This window comes from Lagopus muta, chromosome 20, assembly GCF_023343835.1.
Source record: "Lagopus muta isolate bLagMut1 chromosome 20, bLagMut1 primary, whole genome shotgun sequence".
Lineage (NCBI taxonomy): Eukaryota > Metazoa > Chordata > Aves > Galliformes > Phasianidae > Lagopus > Lagopus muta.
Window position 1 is genome coordinate 2,248,831 of NC_064452.1, and position 21,671 is coordinate 2,270,501.

General features: G+C 46.9%; 1 protein-coding gene across 11 annotated transcripts in view; it reads left to right on the top strand.

Annotated features, from left to right (window-relative positions):
* The window catches only part of BCAS3 (BCAS3 microtubule associated cell migration factor), a 302,474-nt gene that overhangs the window by 273,626 nt on the left and 7,177 nt on the right, over positions 1 to 21,671 (top strand). For 3 of the 11 annotated variants that reach the window (XM_048967281.1, XM_048967297.1, XM_048967298.1), the window contains 2 exons: positions 10,785 to 10,952; positions 16,889 to 16,954. The exons of 1 other annotated variant lie outside the window; for it this stretch is intronic. In XM_048967281.1, coding sequence (XP_048823238.1) covers positions 10,785 to 10,952; positions 16,889 to 16,954 — 234 coding nt within the window. Of the gene's footprint in view, positions 1 to 10,784; positions 11,000 to 16,888; positions 16,955 to 21,671 lie in introns of all 11 variants that reach the window. 7 more of the 11 variants (XM_048967283.1, XM_048967285.1, XM_048967284.1 and 4 more) reach the window with 4 other exon arrangements.

Consider the following 21,671-nt stretch of genomic DNA (forward strand, 5'->3'; position numbering starts at 1 on the left):
TGACCTTTTTAATGATCAGAGGTGCCTCGTCGTGCTGGTGTGCTTAGGAAAAGCTGCTTCTCCCAGGATGCGTTTCCAACGTGTTCACTTGTTGCACTTAAAAGTAGTTTTTCACTTAATGCCCCACTTTTTTTTTCTCTTTCCCTCGATTTAAATCAGTCTGCACACAGAGAGATGATTGTACCTGGCATTGGCAAAGATTTTATTTCATTTCCCCCCTTTTCCTTTTTCTCTCAGTCTGTGAAGTGGTGATTGTTGTGTCTTTGCTTCACTGCTTGATGGCTGGTTTATGTTTGAACAGCTATGCGCTCCGTTCCAGGAAAGTCTGTCTTTGTTCCAGGGCTTCCAGAGCAGAGGCTTTTTCCACCTTGATCTTTCAGCAGCACACTAAAACATTTGGCAAGTTTTTTGTCACATTTTTTGCTGCTGTCCAGGGTTTCTGAGAGATTCCCCTTGGACAGCTTCCACCATTCAGCTTGCCCACTGCAGGAAGCACCGTGCCTGGATGTAGGCAGCTCCATGCCAGAAGTACTGCGTTGCTCTCAGGTCTCCATCAGCCATTGCCAAACCTCTCAGCTCTCCTTGGCCATCTCAGGAGTGAGTTCCCTCCCGTGAGGGCATGTGAGCAGCTCCCACGTGACCAGAGGATCCCCTGATAGTCAGATCTCTGTTCTGTGTTGAGTTCCCCAGAACCTCACGATTAGCCCCACTTCTGAGAGTTCAGAGAGGCTTAATTCTACTGTAAAGCTGTCAGCAGTGATTTTATTTTTTTTAAGATGGATTTTGGTTCTTGTACAGAACTACTTCTCTCTAAATTCCTTTTCAACCAAACACACTTGTCATTTCTCAGCCATTAAAGACAATAAACTCCATCTTTGGATTTTTACATGCTGCACTTAGTTTATAATGATAGATACTTGTTTATAACGCACTGAAGATTTTTGTTAGCTTTCTGGCATAAAAATCAGAATCTTCTCTTTTGATTCCTAGTTATTACTAGCAGGTTTATCCTTCAAAATATGCTCAAGTTATGATTTCAGTAGAATATTTATTGCCCACCATCATGGCAGGCTGCAGCACTCTGACTCTGTCTCACCGTGTCCAGCAGCGTGATGATGATCATCTCGAGCTATTTCCAGCAGGCAAGGAGAGTTTGCAGGGGGATTTAGGGATTGCATGAGGACTTAAGGTACCTGATGGAGCTATGGGTTCCTGTGAGGTTGGATGGCTTTCCTGCTCAGCGAAGGGACTTTGTGAGGCAGAGAACAGCTTTATCGCTGGCTTTAAATGCTGTGAAGGTTTGCAGAGCTGGGTGGCTGCATCAGCCCTCCTGGGGGAGCTTTGCTGATCCCAGAGGAGATTGGAGGGAAAAGCTTGAGGGTTCTTCCCAGCACTGTGCAGGGATGGGGCCTATGGGATCAGTGAGGGGTCTGGGGCATTGAGGTTTGGCCGTGCAGATGCTGAGGTTCCTCCTTTGCCTCTCGCTGTATCCCTGATTCCTGTGGTTTTTCGGTGGCTTCTGGTTGAATGGTCAATCCCAAATTACGTTATAGGTTACACTGCTCCATAAATCACAGCAAAGCATGCCCTTGCTGCCAGTGCTCCAAAATGGCTTTTCCTGAAGGAAGAAATAAGAACGTTGACTATAAAAACCCATTTGTCCTGCTTCAGAGTTAGAGTGCACTGCATTTCGTGAATTAACAGCACAACATGAATGCCCAGACCTTCCTCTTACACTTGGTTCTTTTGCTTTTGTTGGGGCTGTGTACCCACTTTCTCTCCTTCCAAGAGCAGCAAGCCATCCTCGCCTCAGTCCTCCTTGGGTTGGAGTTGCTGCAAATTGCTGAGCGCAAACAGGAGGCATGTGGAAGGGTGAACCTCCTGCCCTCTGCACACTGCCGTGTCTGAGGATGAGAGCGCGATGAGTTAAGTGACCGAAAGCTGTAGGCTAGGACACGCCAGCCGCAATAATTTTTTCACTCCATCATCTCACCTTGCAGTGTCACTCTGCCTTACGCAGCCAGCAGAGCTCTGATGGATAACACAAGTGACAAGGGCAGAACCTCCGCAGCGTGTTCGGAGCAGCCGTCGGGCCGCGTGGACGGGGTCCCTCCATCCTGCAGCCATCAGTGGGGATGCAGCCCCGCTGCTGAGAGCCGCCGCGCGCTCTGGCCCTGCTCCAGAGCACATTTGAGCACACCCATAACCTTCAGCATATATATACGATCCTTCAAGTCACTGTGGCCGTTTGCTTGCTAAAAATGAAGTATATACTTAAGCTGGCTTGCGACCAGAGATTTCAGTGCTTTGTAGGTCCAGTCCTTGTTGGAGCTAAGATAGCTCGTGCAGCTTGGCACACGCTTTTAATGAAGTCAGAATCAGGCCAAAAGAATTTATCTATCCTGACTTGGAAGGCTTACATGGAAACCAGTTGAATGTTTTTCGAATTTTTATTATTTTCTAAACATAAAATTTCACATTTCCTTCTAGTCCTTAAAGAAACACATTTTCTTAATGTTCTTGGAGGAACATACAGACTTGGGTTGGGCCATTTCCAGATCGCCCGGAGCTGGCTGGGGGTGTCTGCTCAGCACTGCACGGCCCCTTCCAACTCCGTCTGGCATGGCCTGTGTGGGGCACTGACCTGCTGCTGCCCTGGGGGCTGCACCTCAGTCTTCCAGCTCTCCCTGCCTGTGAGCAGCACAACTCCTTGTTTCAGTGCTCATAGCTCGTAGGATTTGGCTGTAGGTATGTTTTGTATATTCGCCTCCATTCACTGATCTCAGTAGCTCAGTAGCAAGAGTGAGTTTCCAAAGCAGTTTTGATGTTGGCAGCACTGTGCTCTTACATCAGCCCTGAACACGGGCATCTCTGTCACTCCAGTTCAGTATCGGGATCCATCTCCTGCTGTTTGTGAAGTATTGCAGAATATGAGCGGGGAAGCTGTGGTTACAGCAGGCTGCGCACCAGGTATTAGATGCAGTTCTGATACACCGAACGTTAACACAGGGGGATTTGCTGCACAAAGCATCAGAAGAATGGTATTTCTCCTCAATCATGGGTGTCTGGCAGGGAGCTGCTTTACTGACATGGAAACCCCTACTACAAAAGACTCAGATACAATGGTTTCTGCACAGGGGCTGGAAACCACAAGTGCTCAGTGCTTGCTGACACCAGGGTGCGGGGCTGGCTGTGCTGTGCTGTGCTGCTGGGCAGCAACTGGCCCAGGCCATCACTGCAGCCCGGATGGAGTTGGTCTTTCCAAGCATTACATTCTTTGTTTCTATTACACACAAAAAAAGATTCTCCTGTTACAGAGTGAGTGATATATTAGTATATAGCACAGTTCCAATGTTTTTTCAACACTAAGATTTTTTTAATTCAAACGAAACAATCAGAATTAAATTCCCTGGCTCAGAGAGTTACCACTAATTCTCAAGCAATGTGACAAATCCACACTTGTGTCTCAAAGTGTAACATAAGAGCCTGGTTATCCGGAAAACCCCAGTGAGTTGTCAGGCCTTTCCTTACACATGGGCAGACATGGGCCCTTCGTGGTCTGTGTCCTGGGTACGTGTGTACATGTGTGTGTTTGCATGTGCCACAAGGTTGGTAGCAAGCACCATAAGTCTTGCTGTTTTCTTAAAGGAAGTAGCAGTAGATAACTCAAGTCCCTCCAGTAGAATTGGGCAATTTCTGCCTTGTGAGATGAGGGCACTGGGGCAGCGCAGGGCTGCAGACAGCCACACAAAGTTGGGAATTGCCTTGTCCTGTGGATGGGAAGCCAATAAGGATCATACCTGTGCATCACAGGTGGATCCTCCCTGTGTCTTACAGTTTTTACCAATGGAGCATTGTAAAACTGCAGGTTTTATTCAGGTGGGAAGCAAAGCGAGATAGAGGCTAAAAATGCCTTTGCTAAGATGTAATGGAGTTTACTGTGCAGGTAAATTTCTGAAGCACTGTTGCAAATCTCAGCCATCAACTTGCTGTAAGCTTAACTAAGTCCTGAGTCTGTGAGAGTGGGAAATTTCACCAGGAGAAAAAAAAGTCTCTGGATTTTCTAATTTTAACCAGGACTGAGAATTATAAGTATGTGAATACCACAAGAAAACACTTCCAACTCCGCTAAAACTAAAAAGTGCCGCAGATCTCTTGTGAATCCTTTTTTAATGAAATTTCCAGAGCTGGAGGTTGCAGGAGCACCAGGTGGAGTGCCTGGCGTGCAGGGCACGGCCCACAGCCACCCCATGCCCACAGCCCCATGCAGAGCTACCCGGCTATGGGATGCTCCATGAGCGTTGGGTTAGAGACACGCTCGGCTCTAGGGGCAGCTTGGCACTGCTTGTAGCAGTCTGGATATTTTCCAGGCATTCTGATGTTCCAAAGCTGTAAAGAGTTAAAATAGGCAAGAATCTTGTATTCCAGAGGAAAAGAATATTTTCCCTGATAATTTATTTTATTATCAAAGGGATATTTTGTTCTTAAAATGGTATCCAGTTCTACTGTAGTCACCCTGTCCCCACGGCAGAGCCAGCGCTCATCTCCACCTTCTGAGAGATGGCAAAGCCAACCTCTGTACCACAAAGTGACAGCACAAACAGCCCCAGACCCCCATTTCTTGGCTTTTACCCTTGAAGTCCTGCACTGGAGGGGCATCGCATCCTGCTATGGCTCTTTGCCTTGTCCTTCCGCCAACGTGGGGAGTCTGAGCTTGGCTGTGGCACTTGGGTTCAGTGCAGCAGTGCCACGTGGGTGCTTCAGGTCAGTGCTGTGGTGCCACGTGGGTGCTTGGGGTCAGAGCTGCGGTGCTACACGGGTGCTTGGGGTCAGTGCGGTGATGACACGCAGGTCCCTCCATCCCACCGGGTTGGCGTGGAGCAAATTGCAGGGAGCGTCCGAGGCAAAGGCAGCTGTAGCAAATGCATTTAATCATTTGTGTTCTGACCTTAGCCCAGACGCAGAGCTGGAAGTTGGACGCGTCCTCCGTCAAGGCTCCTTTGGCTGATGGTAACGCGGGGCAGCCTTGCTCTGAGGAAAGGCAGATCCTTCAGAAAGGAGAGTAAAAGGTCAGAGCTAATCCGAAAGGACAAGCAGTGTATGTCTGTGTGTATATTGGGTTTCACATATGAAATCCAGTCATGATAAATCTGATGGCTTTAGAAACATCTACTTTGATTAATGAAAACATAGTTCCCATAGACCGTGGGTTTCATACTTCAAAGTTCTCCTGGATTTAGGACCTTAGGTTTTGCTTATTCATATAACATGCAGGAAACTATTTTTAAATGAATAAGGGAGTTTAAAAAAAAAATAAGGCAACATCAATGTTTCAACATCGGAGGCAGAGATAGACTGGATAATAAGGAGCAAAATTAACAAACAGCAGACGTTTTATTATGCATTTTACAATAATGTTTACATTCTTTCCCTTATATTTGTTTTTCCTTGAAAAGATTTATGTATTTATAAAAACATCTCACTGTTCCAGCTCTGAAAATCACAGGCTCTTCCCTCCGTTCGAAAGCCTTCACCGTGGCTGTGATCACTGGCCCCATTCCTGGGCCCAAAACACTCACCCTGAGCCCTGGGTTAACCCTTCGTGCAGGGGGAAGGAGCTGAGCAGGAGGAGGAGGAAGGTGAGGCAGTCCAAAGCTTTCACCATGCAGGCCTGGACACTGCGATGCACTGCCAGCTCCTTTGTCCCAGTGCCGTGCCTTTGCTTGGAACCCATTTAGAACCAGTGGCAGAGGAGTGAGAGGTGTTTTTGTTTGCAAGCTGCTGTGCACCCAGAAGGCAAGCGGGAGCCTCGCAGCAGCGCTCATCCCAAAGTCCAGTGGGATTTGAGTGTTCACTGCCCGTGAGATTGGGCATCCCAGCAGAAGGCTCTGTAAGTGAAATGCCTTTGCAGGAGACAGAGCTGGTGAATAATGCTCTGTTCATGGCAGAAGCGAGCAGTTCTGAAAAAAAACACTGTGGGAGGGACAGTGGTAAGGAAGCAAAGGCTCTCGCTCCTGCCATCGTGTCCAGGGGCAGCGGTCAGCACACACAGCTCTGTTCACAGCTGGACATGGCTGAGTTGTTGCAGTCGCCAGCCGGGACGTGCCCTGCCCAGCAGGGATCAGCACAGAGCGTGGGCAGCAGCACAGGGCACTGCAGGTCTGAGCATCCCTTCCCACCGCAGCCACGGAGGGGATCTGTGCAGCTCCCAGGCAGTGCTCTGTGGCATTCCCCCCTGCAGTAACAAACTTACGGCATGGAAGCAAGTTGGCAAACCTTGTAGGAAAGTTCAGCCACTCATATTTAAATGGGCTGTTATAATTTGACTCACTGCTCTGGGCAAGGAGTTTCCATGCTTGGTTTCTAACATCCCGTAGGGCTCTCGCTCGCAGCTGAGGCGGCGCTGGGCAGCTCAGTGCATCCCCTCTGCTCCTCCACATCCAGCACAGCAGCACCCAGCCTACATCTTCTTGGATGCATCTTCCACTGCTTAAAATGGACAGATCGTTTCCTTTGCTGTTTACTCAGTTATTTTTGCTCACACCTATGTTGCAATATGCAAGGTGAGGCTCAAAACTGTCAAGCTCTTTAATAGAACCATTACTGTATTTTTGGAGAACGTTCTCTTTTTGATTTACTGTTCCTCAGAAGACAGGAAATGGAGCTACTTGATTTCATACTTTAAACAAAGCCGTCCAGAGGTTTAATGAAAAAAATTTCCCCTGGCTTTCGAATTAAAGCGCTATGGTGAAAGATTTAGCTTGGCTGTTTTGACTTAGAAAAATAACATACTAGAGGCATTAAAATCTTTTGTAAAAATACTTCTTAGCACTAGATTTTTTGGAGGAGAAAATAACCTGGTTTTCTCAGCCTCTGTCGCTAAGGCTAGCTGTGAAACAAAGGGAAGCTTCCAAGGCTGGGGTGTTTTTCTTTCCTTCTGTAGAATTTATTTTCCTTTTCTATTAAAAGCCTTGAAACAATTGCAATGTGAAAGACAAATCCTGTGCTTCTGAGCAAGGTAATTTGGTATGAGTGATGGCAGAGCCTCTGCCATGAGGACAACGTGAGGCGTGTTGGGCAGAAGGATGCAGGGCCCAATCCTGCACTGCTGCCTTCAGAGCAGCTCTGCTGGGAGGCCGACATCAGTGGGAGGACATGGGTGGGAGATTGGTACTGGGAGGAAATGGGTTTTAATGGGAAAGTTTTGTGTATGGAGCAGGATCAGCTGGGAGTGTTTGGGGCAAGGGAAAGCTAAACACGCCGGGATTGCAACACAGAGCACTTTTGACCTAAATGTTTAAGCCAAGGTTTCTGCTTGTTCCCTTTCGTTTGGTTTGACGTTGGTTTGTGTTTGTAGTGCAGTGGGTCTGGGAGGCAGGGGGCATGGCACAGAGCTGCCGATGCTCTTCATTTCCACCCGATTTCAACTTCAGTAAATAAGGAGAGAAGGAAACATCCTGCCAGCCTGAAAGCAGTGCGCTGTGGGCTGAAGCACTCACACACATTTAGCCGGTGCCATTTTTTTTCAGTGACTTCAGTGAGGTTTCACCAGGATTTCACAAGTAGCTGCTTGACTACAGTAGCACCTGATTTGCTTTGAGTTGTTTCTGCACAAATTGCTGCTTGCGGGTGGAACTGCCTCCACCATCAGGTGCCAGTTTTGGGGGCAGCAGAAGGGCCAGCTGTCACACAGCGGGGTCGTGCACCCATGGCTGGCTGTAGGGTTTCAGCAGTTGGTTGGGGATGTACCTGCAGCCACCTGCCTCCCTTCAGCCTTTGTAATCCCAGGTCTGCAGCAGTGGGATTTGGGGAGAGGGACGCTGCCCTGAGACTGATTTGTACACTTCCCTCTGGCCGACGATGAGAAATTTGATACGTTATCAGCTGAGATGCTGGGACTGACAAAGGGAGAGCGAGGCAGCCAGAGAGAGATTACAATTTAATAAATAGCAAAGATAGGGTTAGCCACTATCAGTTTAAGTTTAATACCATTAGCCCTTGTGCTGGTGGTAGTGATGTATGTAGGACAAAGCACCCAGAGGCTCCGGGGAGTAACCGGCCCGTCTGCGGTTTCAGGCACTTGGCAGGAGAATTTCCCAAGGTGTAAAAATACCCAGGATGAATCAGAATGATAACAATGATTCCTCTCTGATACTTCTGCCGACTGTCGGTGCAGCAGCAAAAAACATAGGAAAAGCTCTCCTAATCAGCCTCATTTTTCCCAAAACAGATTTTTGTGTTGCTTTTCTTTTCTTTTTTTTTTACATAGGAGGGGCACAGAGGCAGTGCTTGGTGCTGTGTGGGACCTGCCTGCTCTGAGCAAAGTCCCTTTCTCCCCGCAGCAAGTTGGGGAGTTGTGACAGGACACCCAGATGGGAATGATGCTGCCAGACCTGTGCTCGTAACACGGAAAGGGAGTGCAAAGGGAGGGAAGATAAAAACCCGAGCGTCAGCAGCCTTTCGGTTTTTTACAAGAAAGCTTTCTGTGCAGTTAATCCCTCCAACCTGCATCTACATTAACACTTGCACCTCACACGTTGCTGCTAAGAAGTTTTGGCAGCTCCTGGCCCTGATTGCAGAGGTAACGCTACACTTGTCTCCTTTGCTCTCACTCAAGTATCTCTGGAACCAGAGACCAGCACTCTCCGAAGTTTCTCCTTGTACACGTATGCAGTCAGCTTGGCAGAGCTTCAAAAGCCATTTGCCTTATTATTCATATGTCTGCTTATAGGAGCAGAAATGCTCCCATTTCTCACTTTCAAAATAAGAGCAGACCCCAGCAGAGAAGAGATTTCTCATCGGTGTTTCTGGCACAGCAGTGTGAGCTCATCACTGCCCTGCTGGGTGTGGGGAGCGGAGTTAGAAGCCCCCGATGGGCAGGAGGGCACATGAACAGCCTTATGGAGAGCACCCAGAATCAGCAGGCTCCTGAGGTATGAGCAGAGCGGGGTCTTGGGGTCTCACAAATCCCTATGAAGGATGACTTGAAAAAGGAGGCTTCAAAAAAGACCACATTTTGCTTTTCCTCCTGCAGCAAGGATGGCTGACAACGTGGAAATGTTGCAGAGACTCAGACATAATAGAAATTACTTAGCCTCCTCGCTGCATTTTCTCAAACAAGCTTCAAGAACCCTTGCCTTTAAACAAATTAGGAGACTGAAGTAACCTTATAAATCCAAAGACCCATTAAAAGTTGAAATATTTGGTCATTCCTCCTCTCAGTTCAAACTGGGATTCATCCAGAGTTCAAGTGCGTGTATCTCACGAGAGCCACGGTCCCATTTTGTAGAGGTCCATTTCAGTGTTGATGGTTTTCTAGTGCCAGGAATCTACTCTGCAGCCAGGCAGGGAGATAAATCAAAGCTGTGCGCGCTGATGAAATTCAGGAGCCAGAAGTCACCATTGCAGCCCATATAAATCCCTGGATGCCAGCCCTTGTGCTTTTGTCCGTGCCATTAGAGTTCAGAATTATCTGCCCCTCTTTGCTGATGTATGGATTAACCGGCTGCCCGAGTGTTTACTAACGGTTATCACCCGGTACTTTGGACGTTATCAGAGGAAGGGACGCCTGCCGCAGGGCTCGGTCTCTCACCCTTTCTATTACCACCTGTCAGTGGCAGAGAGTGTGCTGTGAAGCTGTACAGTCACAGAGCACAAGTGTAGATAGTTTCTGACGGCTGATCAAAGGGGAAAACCAAAGGCCTGATAACAAGGACGTGTTTCATGTACTTTTAACTTTGAGAAACATTGGCATTTGCATTTTTTTTTCCCCTCTGCAGGCTGGCAGAAACCAGGCACAATAAATACTGCGTATTCAGTTACCTAATAGTGGGGTAAACGGTATGTGCTTGAAGCAACAAAGCCTGACTGCAGCCTTGCTCCAAGTGGGAATGGCTTCAGAAGCCTCCGCAAAAGACTTGCTGTACAACAAAGCAGAATGATTTTAATTTGTACTTTGAAGTGATCTTGAATTCAGAATCTAATCTTTGCATTCGGCAGAGCATCTTATACTGCTGTGAATGAGGTAATAACTGTAAGCCAAAGGGTTCCTTTCAGTGTCTCTGTAGGTGCATGCGCTCCATCGTAGCCAGCATCCTGGTAAAGCTCTGCTGATGAAAGGGTCTCTGTTAGCTCCAGTTTCAGGTAACATTTCCCAGTGCAGGGATAGAAAATCCACACAGCCAGGCTGAAAGCAGGGCTCGCTGTTTTCCTTCAGTATCTATACCTCAAGCACCAAACAAAGCAAGCAGGCTGGTTGCCTTTCCCTCACCGGTGCAACTCTGCACAAGAGCAAGAATGGGACAGAAACTGCAGCTTGTGGCCAGCGGAGCACAGGGGAAGGTGCTGGACAGCAAAGCAGTGAAAGACAAATCAACTTTCAGACTGATTTCTACTTGTCTAAAGTACTTAATAACCTCTGCAGGTTTTTTTACAATTCCTGATTCTCTTGCCATTTGCATTGGGGTCATTGTTCTGATTGCAGTGACTGGTTGGAGTGCTGGTGGGGTCATTATGCTGGTTGGGAGCTTTTCCCAGCTCTCACTATCAAGAGACCAGAACTGTCTGTGTTTGCGATTTAACATTTTTGCTTAAAGCTTCCACATACCTGGGTCCCTGCTTGCTCCTCCGGTGCTGTTAACGCCAACATTTTAACTAACATGCCAAAATTAGCTTTTCAGGAACTCCAAACGCGAGACCTTCTTTCTTTCAAATGCCATAAGTATTATAGATGGAAGTGCTGTGGTCCCAGGGTCTCCCGAACATCTCCCATTTGTTTGTTGAAGGTGCCTTTGACCGGAGCGTGACCCTGCTGGAGGTGTGCGGGAGCTGGCCCGAGAACTTCGGTCTCCGTCACATGTCTTCCATGGAGCACACTGACGAGGGCCTCCGGGAGCGCCTGGCCGATGCGATGTGCGAATCCCCCAGCAGGGACATAGTGGGATCAGGAACAGGTACAAAGAAGAGGTGTGATCAGAGATCACGTACATCTCACCCAATGGTGATTTTTATTTTTATTTTAAGCTTTGCTTCTCTTTTTCCTCTGCGCTCTACCTCTGACTTTACGGGGGTCTCAGTGTGAGAAAAGTCAGAAGCCGCTGCTAGGTCACATAAATGTAGTCAGGGAGGCCTGAAGGGATGTGAAATAAAATGCTGGCTTTAAGCTCCCTGGCCCTGCTGCAGTGATGAGGACGCTCCTCCCTCCCCAGCCAACACAGGAGCGTCGCCAGGCTCCGTGCAGATTGCTGCCCTTGCCCACGCTGATCCAAACAATGTCATAATTGCACACATCCTAATTTTGTGTCCTGAATAGAGCCGTTGTGAAACTGGTTCCGTAATCCAAATTAATCCATCTTCATCAGTGTCCATTATATTGATAAATTATATCATCTGTTTAAGTAAATGGAATGGCACGTCAGAGATTATGCTGCTCAGAAGGGGCCCAGCGGTAGGAGATGTTCAGAAATGTGAAAGCTCAGTTGTTGTGGTTTTATTGTCTCCATTAATTTTGACTTGTGTTAAAAATGTCCTCTAGTAAAAGGTCTAGGCCCATCTTTGATGTGTGCACCGTTTGTGTTGTGACCAGCAGCTCACAGCCATGGTGGCTTCTAACGTCAGCTGCCAGCTCACTTGTCACTCTTTTGGCAGACTGCCTGGGAAGGAGGAAAGGAGGAACTCAAGCAGTAATGTAGGGCTATGCCAACCTCCTGACATCACAGAGAGGCTGTGTAGGGCAGGAGTTGCTCTTCCTTGCCCTGCTGTGAGCACTCTTAGCTCTGCGCTGCTCCAGCTGGAAGAGGCTCAAGGGCTTTCCCATCAGGGCTTGTCCCTCACTTTGCAGCTCACAGAATCGTAGCAGGTCACCACACTGCTACCACCTCCCACTGACTGGAGGAGATTGAAAATCAGCAGTTGAAGTCCCTGCATGTAGGTGCAGGCAGCAATAAGCAAGCTGCCACGGGGTGCAGATCACCCTTTCTACCCCAGCTTGTCATTTCTCAAACTCTTTCCTCTGTAGTGCTACTGCTGAAAAAGATGCAGTCATGGGATGGTTTAAGATTCAGTATTAACAGAAAGGTTGAACTGAACACTAAGTATGGGTCTCAGTTACAAATCTGGTGCATGTTCTCGGTAGTTTGCTGCCTTGGACAAGGCACTGAACATGCCCATGGTTGCTCCATCACTGCAGTGGGAATAGAGATGCCTCACATTGCAGGTGTGGAGTTTAAGAGGCTCCAGTTTTCAGAGGGCTGTGAAGATGGAAAACCAGGCTGTGCAAATGGAGAAATGCACTTATTTCATCACTTAGTGACCCATACTGTGAGCAGAATGAACTTCCTCAGATGGATTGGCTCCCCTCAGGTTGGGTACCTGAGGGGAAAGGTGAAGGGAATAATTTCTCTGGAAACTGAAGCTATCTAGATGTGACAAGTTGAGGTTACTGACTGCCCCAGAAACTTTATATTACACTGCAAAACAAGGACTTTGTCAGGGTATTTTCCTTCCTGTATTTTCCTTCCATTTTCACCAGTGCAAGCCAGCTGACACCAGTGAGTGCCAACTTCTTTGTTGTAAGCTCAGAATACTGCAAGTGTAAAGACAGAAGGGGACTGTCTACAGAGATGCCATCAATCAGCTAAGATTTCCCCCTGCTATTGCTTTAGACACATAAATCCTCATCATGAGTGTAGGATAGATGCCATCTCAAAGCAGCAAATGTAATCACCATCGCACAGTAGTAACATGAGCACTGACCCAGCTCACCCCATCCCACTGCCCTGCTCACACTGCCGTTATGCTCTGTGTTCTTCTGCCTGCTGTGGGATTCTCTCTGTCACTAACGCACATTATTCTTAGGATATGGGCATGTGGTGACTCAGTGCAGCCGAGGAAACCTAGTGATAAGGCTGTGAACTCCCATGCCCTTTCCACTTCCATTCCCTAGCAGCTCTTGAACTGTTCTTCTTAACCAGATGCCCATAAAAAGTACTCTCCTGCTCTGCTGATACCTGGAAAGCTGCACTTGCTCAGGGAGTCGACTGTTGCTCATGCAACATGCGTGACTGCACTCCCGGCAGGCTGCCAGCGGCCGTTTGTCAAACTGGGGATCGCATTAAAGCGCTAGCATCTGTCTGCTGCTTAATAAATGGGAAAAGATAAGTTCGGAGGTACGTTACCCCTGCTGCAAAGAAGAGGTGTCTTTGTTGGCTCCTAACAAGTAGGATAGTTTTAACTTCCCCCAAATCACTTACAAGCGCAGGCTGAACTGAATTTATCTTCGGAAAACATTCTGTTTTCTGGCCCAGCTCTTCCTCCTTTGGATTCCCTTCCACCCACTCACCTCAGTGAAACGATAGCAAGGAGCTCAGCAGAGAGGATGCCATAAATTTGCTTGTTGGTAGTTGATTTCTGTGTTGGTACTGCTTCCAAAGACAGTAATTACATTTCTGCATTGGACTCAAAATTATGTAATTTATGAACCTCACTCTAATTATCCTAAAATGACTTACTGTAGCTTGGAGTTATGCATGCCTTTAACCCTTATTTCTGCTCCTTTAACTCTTTTTAGACCTTAAACACATTAGTGGAATTTACAAAGTCTTTTTTGAACTGAAACATAGTTAAATATCTAACTCTGAATGTGAAAGTACGTGCTTGCATAGTGCTCAGGTCCACAGTGTGGACAAAGAAAAAATGGGCAATTGGATGGACACTGAGACTTTATCAAGTGCTCAGCTGAGCCTGACATGCACTTAGTGGCAAGAGATAAATAGATTCTTTTAATGCCTTAACTGTTAGGACATAGCTGACACGTAGATTTATATAGTAATCAGGGCTGATATGCAGCAGTAGTGCAGAGGAAGCGCATGCTCATAGTACCCAGACCACTTTGGGAAGCAGATATTAATGGTATCTTTGTTCCTTACCTACCCCATTGCATTGCAAAGCTGGATCAGCAACACCACACTGGTTCAGCGCCCCAAGCTACTGGCTGTGGCAGAAATCACCCAAAAGTTGGTTATATAGGAAACATCAAGCTGGAGGACACAAAAAGCGTGAGTCATAATGCAGCCTTTGCAAGGAAGGGGAATTAGATGGCCTGACAGGTCCTTCCCATCCCTGACTCCGGCTAGTTGCCAAGGGCTGTCGGACTGTGGATGGGAGAAGAATCAGGTCTGGAAAATGACCCCCAAAAAGTCTACTTTCCTTCTGACCTAAATGATAACTCCAGTCATCCAGCTAGTTGACTTGATTGGGAAACCAGCTTTGCTCCATGTTATGCAATTATCCAGACGACCCATGTCTATCTTAAGTGGAGTCTGCTGTACATAAGCTGTCAGCCTGGATACACATTTAATTCCAAAGGAGGCATAAGTTGGCAAAGATGCAAAAATATGTTTTTGCTGTTTCACTTTCTGCCAAACTCTAACTGAAAAAAAAAATAATTGAAAATCTACTCACCAAATGTTAGTGGTCAGTGACCTCTTGCTTGCGAAGCTTTGTTTTCAAGCAGCTGCATGTTTACATTTGCAGTATAGTTTCTGAGTATGTGCTGGAGCTCCACACTGCATTTTCAATAACAAAAGCAAAGCTAGTATTGTGATTTATGAAACTGTGCTTCCAAGGGACAGTTCTCAAACTGGACACACAGAAATCTCCAGTCCAGGAGCCCAGAAATGCTATAATCAGTAAATTCTCTTATGTAGTCCTTCAACAAGTACATTTCTTACACTTTCAAATGTACTGTGGTCATCTCTAGGCACAGTACTGAAAATCAGCTGTAACATGGGGCCAGGCCTTTACAGTCTGGTGGAGAGGATGTGTTCTGAACTACACCCATGGAGGACGAGTTCTGCAGCCCCATTTCTGTGCACATGCTGAACCTGACAAGAGAGATTCCTCTTGCACCGTGCTGCTGGTGTGGTTTCTTCCCATAGAGGTGTAGCTTGGGAGGGTCTGTGTACATCCCAAGAACCCGAATTCATGAAGTCTTTGACCACATCCACTTTAGGCGTAGGCTGGCCTTAAAGAAAAGCAGTGGATCTGAACTCCCTGGCTGCCGAGCAGCAGAATGGAGCATGAAACTGCAGCTGTGGCCCTAAGGAGAGGTGCTCCCTCAAGCTCCACTGTGCTCCTCTGGGTGTGCTCCACTGTCACATGGCTTAGCAAATCAAAACCCATTCCCTACATCTTCCCAGGCTTATTGCTACGAAGCTCACAGCACAGTGACAGCAGGGTAGATTTATTCTTCAGGAGGCTTCACACAACACCCGAGTTTCCTATGGAGAATTTTCATATATACAATAAGTAAACATCACTGTGCAGGTTACTGTCAGGACAGGCAATGCTGCAGACTTTGTGTGCAGTGCTTGTGCTGCTGCAACTGTCAGCCTCTGCTTTTTCTACCAGGAACACTCGAGTTTTGCATCTCACAACCCATGTACTGGTTCTGAACAGGGAAAGATGCAACTGTGGCACCATTGTGATGAATAAAACCCACAAGAGCCAAAGACTCTCTACACCATGAAAAGCAAGGTCTTTCAAGCCCTTTATTTTACTTTGGGGAAAAAAAAAAAAAGAAACAGCAGCAACAAAACCTATTTATTTTCACTTTCAAAACCCCTGAAAACAGTGTCAGCTACCAGCAGTGGCACGGCAGCGGCAGCGGAGGTGTGAGCGCAGCAGAGCCCTGCGCAGGCCCTGCGTAGGAACCTTCTGGATTCCTTCCAGATGTCATCAACAAACTCCTAATGCAATGAAGGAGGCTCATATGTTGAAGCAAACTCTTTAACCTGATTAATGGGGTGTAAGTAAGTGGAGCTAATTAGAGTTGCTGGTAGGGAATGCCCGTCCGAGCACCAGGAGCCGCGTTCCGGCCGCTCTGGCTCCCAGCAGCCATGCAGGGCCGAGCTGTGGCTGTCCCTCAGATGGTCGCCACGGCCCAGAGCCTCATGCAGCTCCTGGCATCTCCAACCTTGGCAAGCAGGAGCTTCACTTGGTGCTTTTCCTTCCTTCCTTCCTTTCTTCCTCTTTTCTTTCCTCTTCCTTCTAGTCTTTCTAAGGTTTTTTTCCCTTCTCTCCCTTCAGTTGGTGTCGGTCCTAACTCAGATGTGGGGAATACAAGAGCACAGATCAATTGGTTTTCCTTTTGAAAAGCATTTCTGCAAAGAGATTTCTGCATAGGTTCAATGCAAAATCAGCTCAGGCAGCAAACACAGTGGCATATCAAATAACATCGATGCTAAAAGCAGCCTTTGAACTTTTGGAATATTCATCCCAGGGTCAGAGATTAAATTACCCCCTCAATTAAGTCTAAGAGCTCAATGTTCTTCCTACAAAAGGTTTATTTGGATGAGACTCTTTAAAAAAAAAAAAAACAAAAATGAAACTTCAGGGCTCTTGAGGAGCCGCCATTTTTGAAGTGCCAGATGAGAAGAGCAGCGTTTGCACTGCACACATCTCAATGGGCTTTTGTTGCTTGTTTCCCGCAAGGTGCAGCAGCAAAGGCACCAAGGGCTCCTCCTGCCCTGCCCCACTGTGGGGCTCTTGGGGCCAGAGGGCATTCAGTCCCCACTGCGGCCCAGCACCCGGCTCAGGGCTCGAGGTGGGATTTCCCCTGGGTCCTACGTCCTTTTAGTGGGAGGGGGAGGGAATGTTGATTCCACAGATGTCTGGTGTGAATTTGGGTTCATTGCTGCTTGTGGAAAATACCCGCTGGTGGTTCTGAGGGGCTCGCTGATGCTGAGAGACGACTCTGACTTTCTGCTGTTTGATAACAAGTTGGTCGGCTGTGCTTCTTTCTTCTCGCTCGTGGTTTGGGGAGATTCCTTGTCTCTTTCTTCTTATTAAATCAAGGCACTTTTTAAGAAATATTTTATTTTTGATACAGAAACAGCCGGTGAAGTAGCAGTAAAAAACATCACCACAAAGAGGCACATGGCTTTGAAATGTTTTGGTATGTAACATGACTGTATTGTTCTCAGGTCTGAACTTCTGCACAAAGGCTATTTCTCCTTGCTACAAAAGCAAACTCTCTGTCAGGTTTCCAAGGGTTACGCACATAGCGTGGTTGTAGGGGAACAAAACAAAAAATATCTAAGTGTTTCAAATCATTTTGCAAATAACATTGTTCTGTTTCTCTCCTTAAATGAACAAGAGTTCCTTTGATTTTATTTTTTTTTTAAGTCAAATTTAGGATTCTGCTGTTCAGAGCAGAGAGGTCACAAGGCCCTAATGTATTTAGCATTGACTGCCCTCTCTTGTAGTGCGTCTATTAGTCAGTAATTTGATTTGTACCTATTCATTTGCAGTCCCTGCAGGAGCTCTGAGCTGGCCCCAAGTATAATTGGTGCTGTCTCTATTTTTACATCATTAGATTAGCCCCGACTCCTGGCCACTTGTTGTCTGCGCTTGTCTGTCCATTTATACAACCTAATGTAACACAAAATTCATTACTGATCACATTACTTTCAACTCTGAAGCCAGCTTTGTGATAAACATTTTGTTAACCCTTTCTTGCCAGCACACAGACCTGGGGGATAAATGCACTTTCCCTTTGCAGAAAAATCAATACCGTAATAAAACAAAGTGCAGTCACATTTCTAGATTTGTTATTCCTCCCAGAGAAAGTAATGGGGAGAAACAAGCACGAGATGACTAAATGATGTCTGTACCCAGGCATCCTGGGCTGCTGTATGCGAAATGAGCTCAGCAGTGTCCTTTCTGCTGGAATATAAAGAAGTGACACCAGATAGGGCCAGCACTCAATTTAAAACTTAATTTCTTACTCATTGTTCTGCAAGTGTTTTAGCTCTTCTGTGCAGGCTGTAATCAGGTTATGACATTATTGGAACTGGACATTTTTCTTCCAGTGCTTTGTCTTCAAGTAGTTAACAGAGAAACAATTCCCTTTCTCCATAGAGATTTGTTATTATGTTGGGGTTTGGTTTGGGTTGTGGTTTTCCTTACTAATCATTAAGCAAATTAGTTTTCCTTCTGCAATAATCCAGCACTTCACAGAAAAATGTGCAGCTCCTTTCTGTCTAGCTTGGTTTTGCTCACGTATGAGTGTTTTGCTGAGCACCTTGTGAAGCATTAAGCTTTTTGCATCACTGAGGCTTCTGCTATCGATTTCAGTGGGAGCAAGAGGAAAGCACGGTAGGTATCCATTTAGGGCTGATTCTGCAGAGAGCTGCGCATCCTAACAGCACTGTTTGCAGTGTCCTGACCATGAGGTGGTGCTTAATGTTGAGAGAGATGTGGTTTGGTGCATGCAAAAGCTGTGGATTCTTAACAGTTTTGTTTTTTTTTTTAATTGATTTTCTGTTTGTACAGCTTGGCTTGGGAATCTCTTATCTGGGGATTTCTAAATATTTAGAAACATTTCTCAAGTTTTTGTTAAATGTTCCTGTTAAAAGCTGGAGTTCTGAAGCATGCCCCACGTCGAGGAGTCCTGCACTGAGCAGGGTGCGGGAGGCGAGACGGCCACATGGGATTTTTCCATCTCTCATTTCTCTAATTACCCTGCTGTTCGTTTTACAGTCTTCACGTCATATTTCTATGTAGGATTCAACTTAAGGCAAGCATGTATTTCTTAGTAAGTAAAGACCCCCCATCTCCCACCGTGTGAAGCGGGTATTTTCACAGCTGTTCGTGAGCCAAAGCTTGTTGCAGCTGCTGACATGATGGCAGAACGAAGACAAGACAGTTCTTCTCTGTCCTCCCAAAGCCAGCAGCCCTGGAGCAGCTCTGGGACAGAGGCTGGGGGTGTTTTGCTGTTTGGGGATGGTTGGGCACACTCTGCTCCCATTTCAGCTTGCTGTGCAGTGCAGATCTGCCATGCATCTGGTGTTAACTCTTTGAAAGTTCGAGCCTTTTGTTATCTCAGAATGGCACGTGGCCAATCTGCCCGCTCCCTGTCCTGCCTAGGGAGAACATGAGTGTCACACCAATGCACAGGAGGGCATCTCCTGTTTCCTTGGTTCGGGAAGCAAGATGGCCAAAGTCATGGCAGAGCTCTCATCAGGGGAGACAGGAGAGGAGACTGGAGCACAGAAACCCATTTCTGCAACAAATTGTTAAGTAGTCAAAACGCTTCTTGTTAGAGAGATGCAATGAAGGATGAGTCACCGAGCAGCAAAATATACACTAACACAGCAAAACTCCTATTGGTAAAGTCCAGATCAAAAGCTGGAGCAATTAAAATGTTGCAGCATGTTCCAGCTCTTCAGCCCTGCAGCTCAACCTGCAGAGATCCATCGCCACATCTGCTGCTTGGCTCCAGGAGGCAGCAGTTGCTCAGCAGGCTCCTGGAGTGCCACCTCGGTGACTCTGAGGCCTTCTTCCATCCGTTTGTATCATTTCCTATCATCATACTGTGTTCCTGCCATCACCTCTCATCACCCCCTGCGTTTTCCTAACGGAGTATCAGACAAATAGTAACCTGATTGCTCTGATAATCTAGCCTCACTATCCGCGTTGGAGTCTCAGAGAATCAGGGCTGGGGGCCGTGTCCTTGCTTAACAGCTGTGTTGTTGGCTATCTGATGCTTGTCTGGTGCTGGTCAGACAGAATGCAAGGAGCAGGGAGAGGCAGCAAGGAAAAGAAAGAAAAAGAAGGGGATTTTTGCTGGGACAACATCTGCATTGCTCCCATGGGAGCAGCTTTGGTGGCAGCCCCAGGAGCTGTGCTGTGCCAGCCCACGGCAGTGCTTGGAATGCTTAGCTCTCCTTCAGGTATCTGTCCTAATTCACAGTATGAAAATATTATCTTTCCCTCCATTCCTAGCCAGCTGTCTCCCCACCATGGATAATACATAAAACGGTAGACTTTTATTCATTAACATTTATGGGAAAATGTTAATATTAAACTGTAAGTGAAAAGCCCTATCTTATTGAATTCTTCTGCTGTGTTATTGGGAGCCTAATTACATTTTGCATTTAAATAAAAACCAGATGACGTTCAGGACGGTCAGGCAAGCATTCTGTAAGTGAGAATTTATCTTGCGATCTGGGTAAACAATGTCTCATCATTTAACAGTTATTATAAATAATGGGTTTTTAAGCACTTTGCTGGGAGTTCATATTGGCTCCACACGGGTTGCTCCGAGAGAATCTCCATGACATCTTCCAGGCATCCGGTGAGGAGGAATCACATCCTCAGCTCACGTCTCAGGCTGCAGCAGTTTTCATCCTGCTCTCCTCTTGCTGCACATTTCATGCACAGCCCCATCAGACCTTACACTGCCTGCTGCCTTTTTAGAGAGACGTTCTAGCTCGTGTTTCAAGATCACCCTTGCAGTCAAGATAATGTATTCTGTGGGGGTTTTTTGGTACTTATTTGTTATTTCCTTGATTGGGGACTTTCTTAGTATCTGCCCATACATGAACTCTGTGTTCACTTCAAAACCCTGTGGTGTTGTGAAAGACAAAGGGTCAGTGTCACTTCTCTGACTGTTTCCAAAGACATTTTTCTAGGAAGTACACAGCAGTGTTGGCAGCCAGGAGCAGCCCCAGGTGAGCAGGACGGAAGCAGTGCTGGTTTCCCAATCCGCTTGAGATTCCCTCTGAAACTCCTGGTTTTCTCCTATCCCAGAGCACAGCATTTCCATGGAGGGTATCTCCCTCCTGCACATACCTCACCAAGCAGCTCTTCCCACTGGCTGCTCCATCTCTGAGGCCGGGCTGCCAGGTAGAAATGAGGCATGGTGGCAGTAATCAAAAGGCAAATTAACCCAGCAGCCTTCCTCCCTAATCTGGATGCAGCAGTGGGCAGATGAACTGCGCAGGGACAGGTCCTTAACCTGAAATCCGGACTTGAGCTTCAGATGTCACTTCTGTCAAGACTCCATATTTATGTCTAACATCAGGATTTGAAGCTAAAAAACAATGCAGGGTGACCAAGAGCCTGAAGCAATTCTGTGAGCAAGGAGCCCACCAGGTGGGCTGTGGTTTTCCAGCTAATACCCAATGCAGGACTTTGATTTTAAGAGTGCACCTGCAAGCTCTGAGCACTTTGTAGAATTGGGTCTGTTCAGAAAACAAGTTTGCTTTAAGCAACATCATCTTTAAAATAATTGGCTAAATAGACTGAATGAACTGGAATTGCTAGGATGTTTGGAGTTTCTCAGTGATGCTGATGGGGATGGAAGGGGGACAGCTGTGCTCCATAGGTTCCCACCTGAGCTGCTGAGGTTGGAAAGCCCTGAAGTGCTCAGAGGAGCAGACGAGGCTCATCCTGGTGACATCATTTGTGTGGCTGCGTGCACTTTAGCACAGACCTTCTGATTTGGACCAGCTGGGCATCTGCTCCCCCCAAACATTCAACTTTTCCCTTCGAATCAAACCCAAATTCCGCTCCATTCCAGCTTCCTCATCATCATCCCTCTGTGCTGGGGAGATGGCCTGGAGCTGCGCAGCAGCTTTCCTCACTGTCCAGAGATCCACTTTGTGTCAGAAGTGCTACAAGAGGTGCCAGAATGATTTGCTTTGTAATGTTATACTTTTAAGATGAACTCAGCAATGCGTTTGTGTCAGAAGCACATAATCCTCCCGACACATGCGAGGTGCACACGGGGGCACGCGCTGTTGTCCTCTCATCACCTTATCTTCCTAATGGCAAACTTAGAAGGAAATCCAATAACCAAGGCAACCTCACAAGAGGGGAAGAAATTG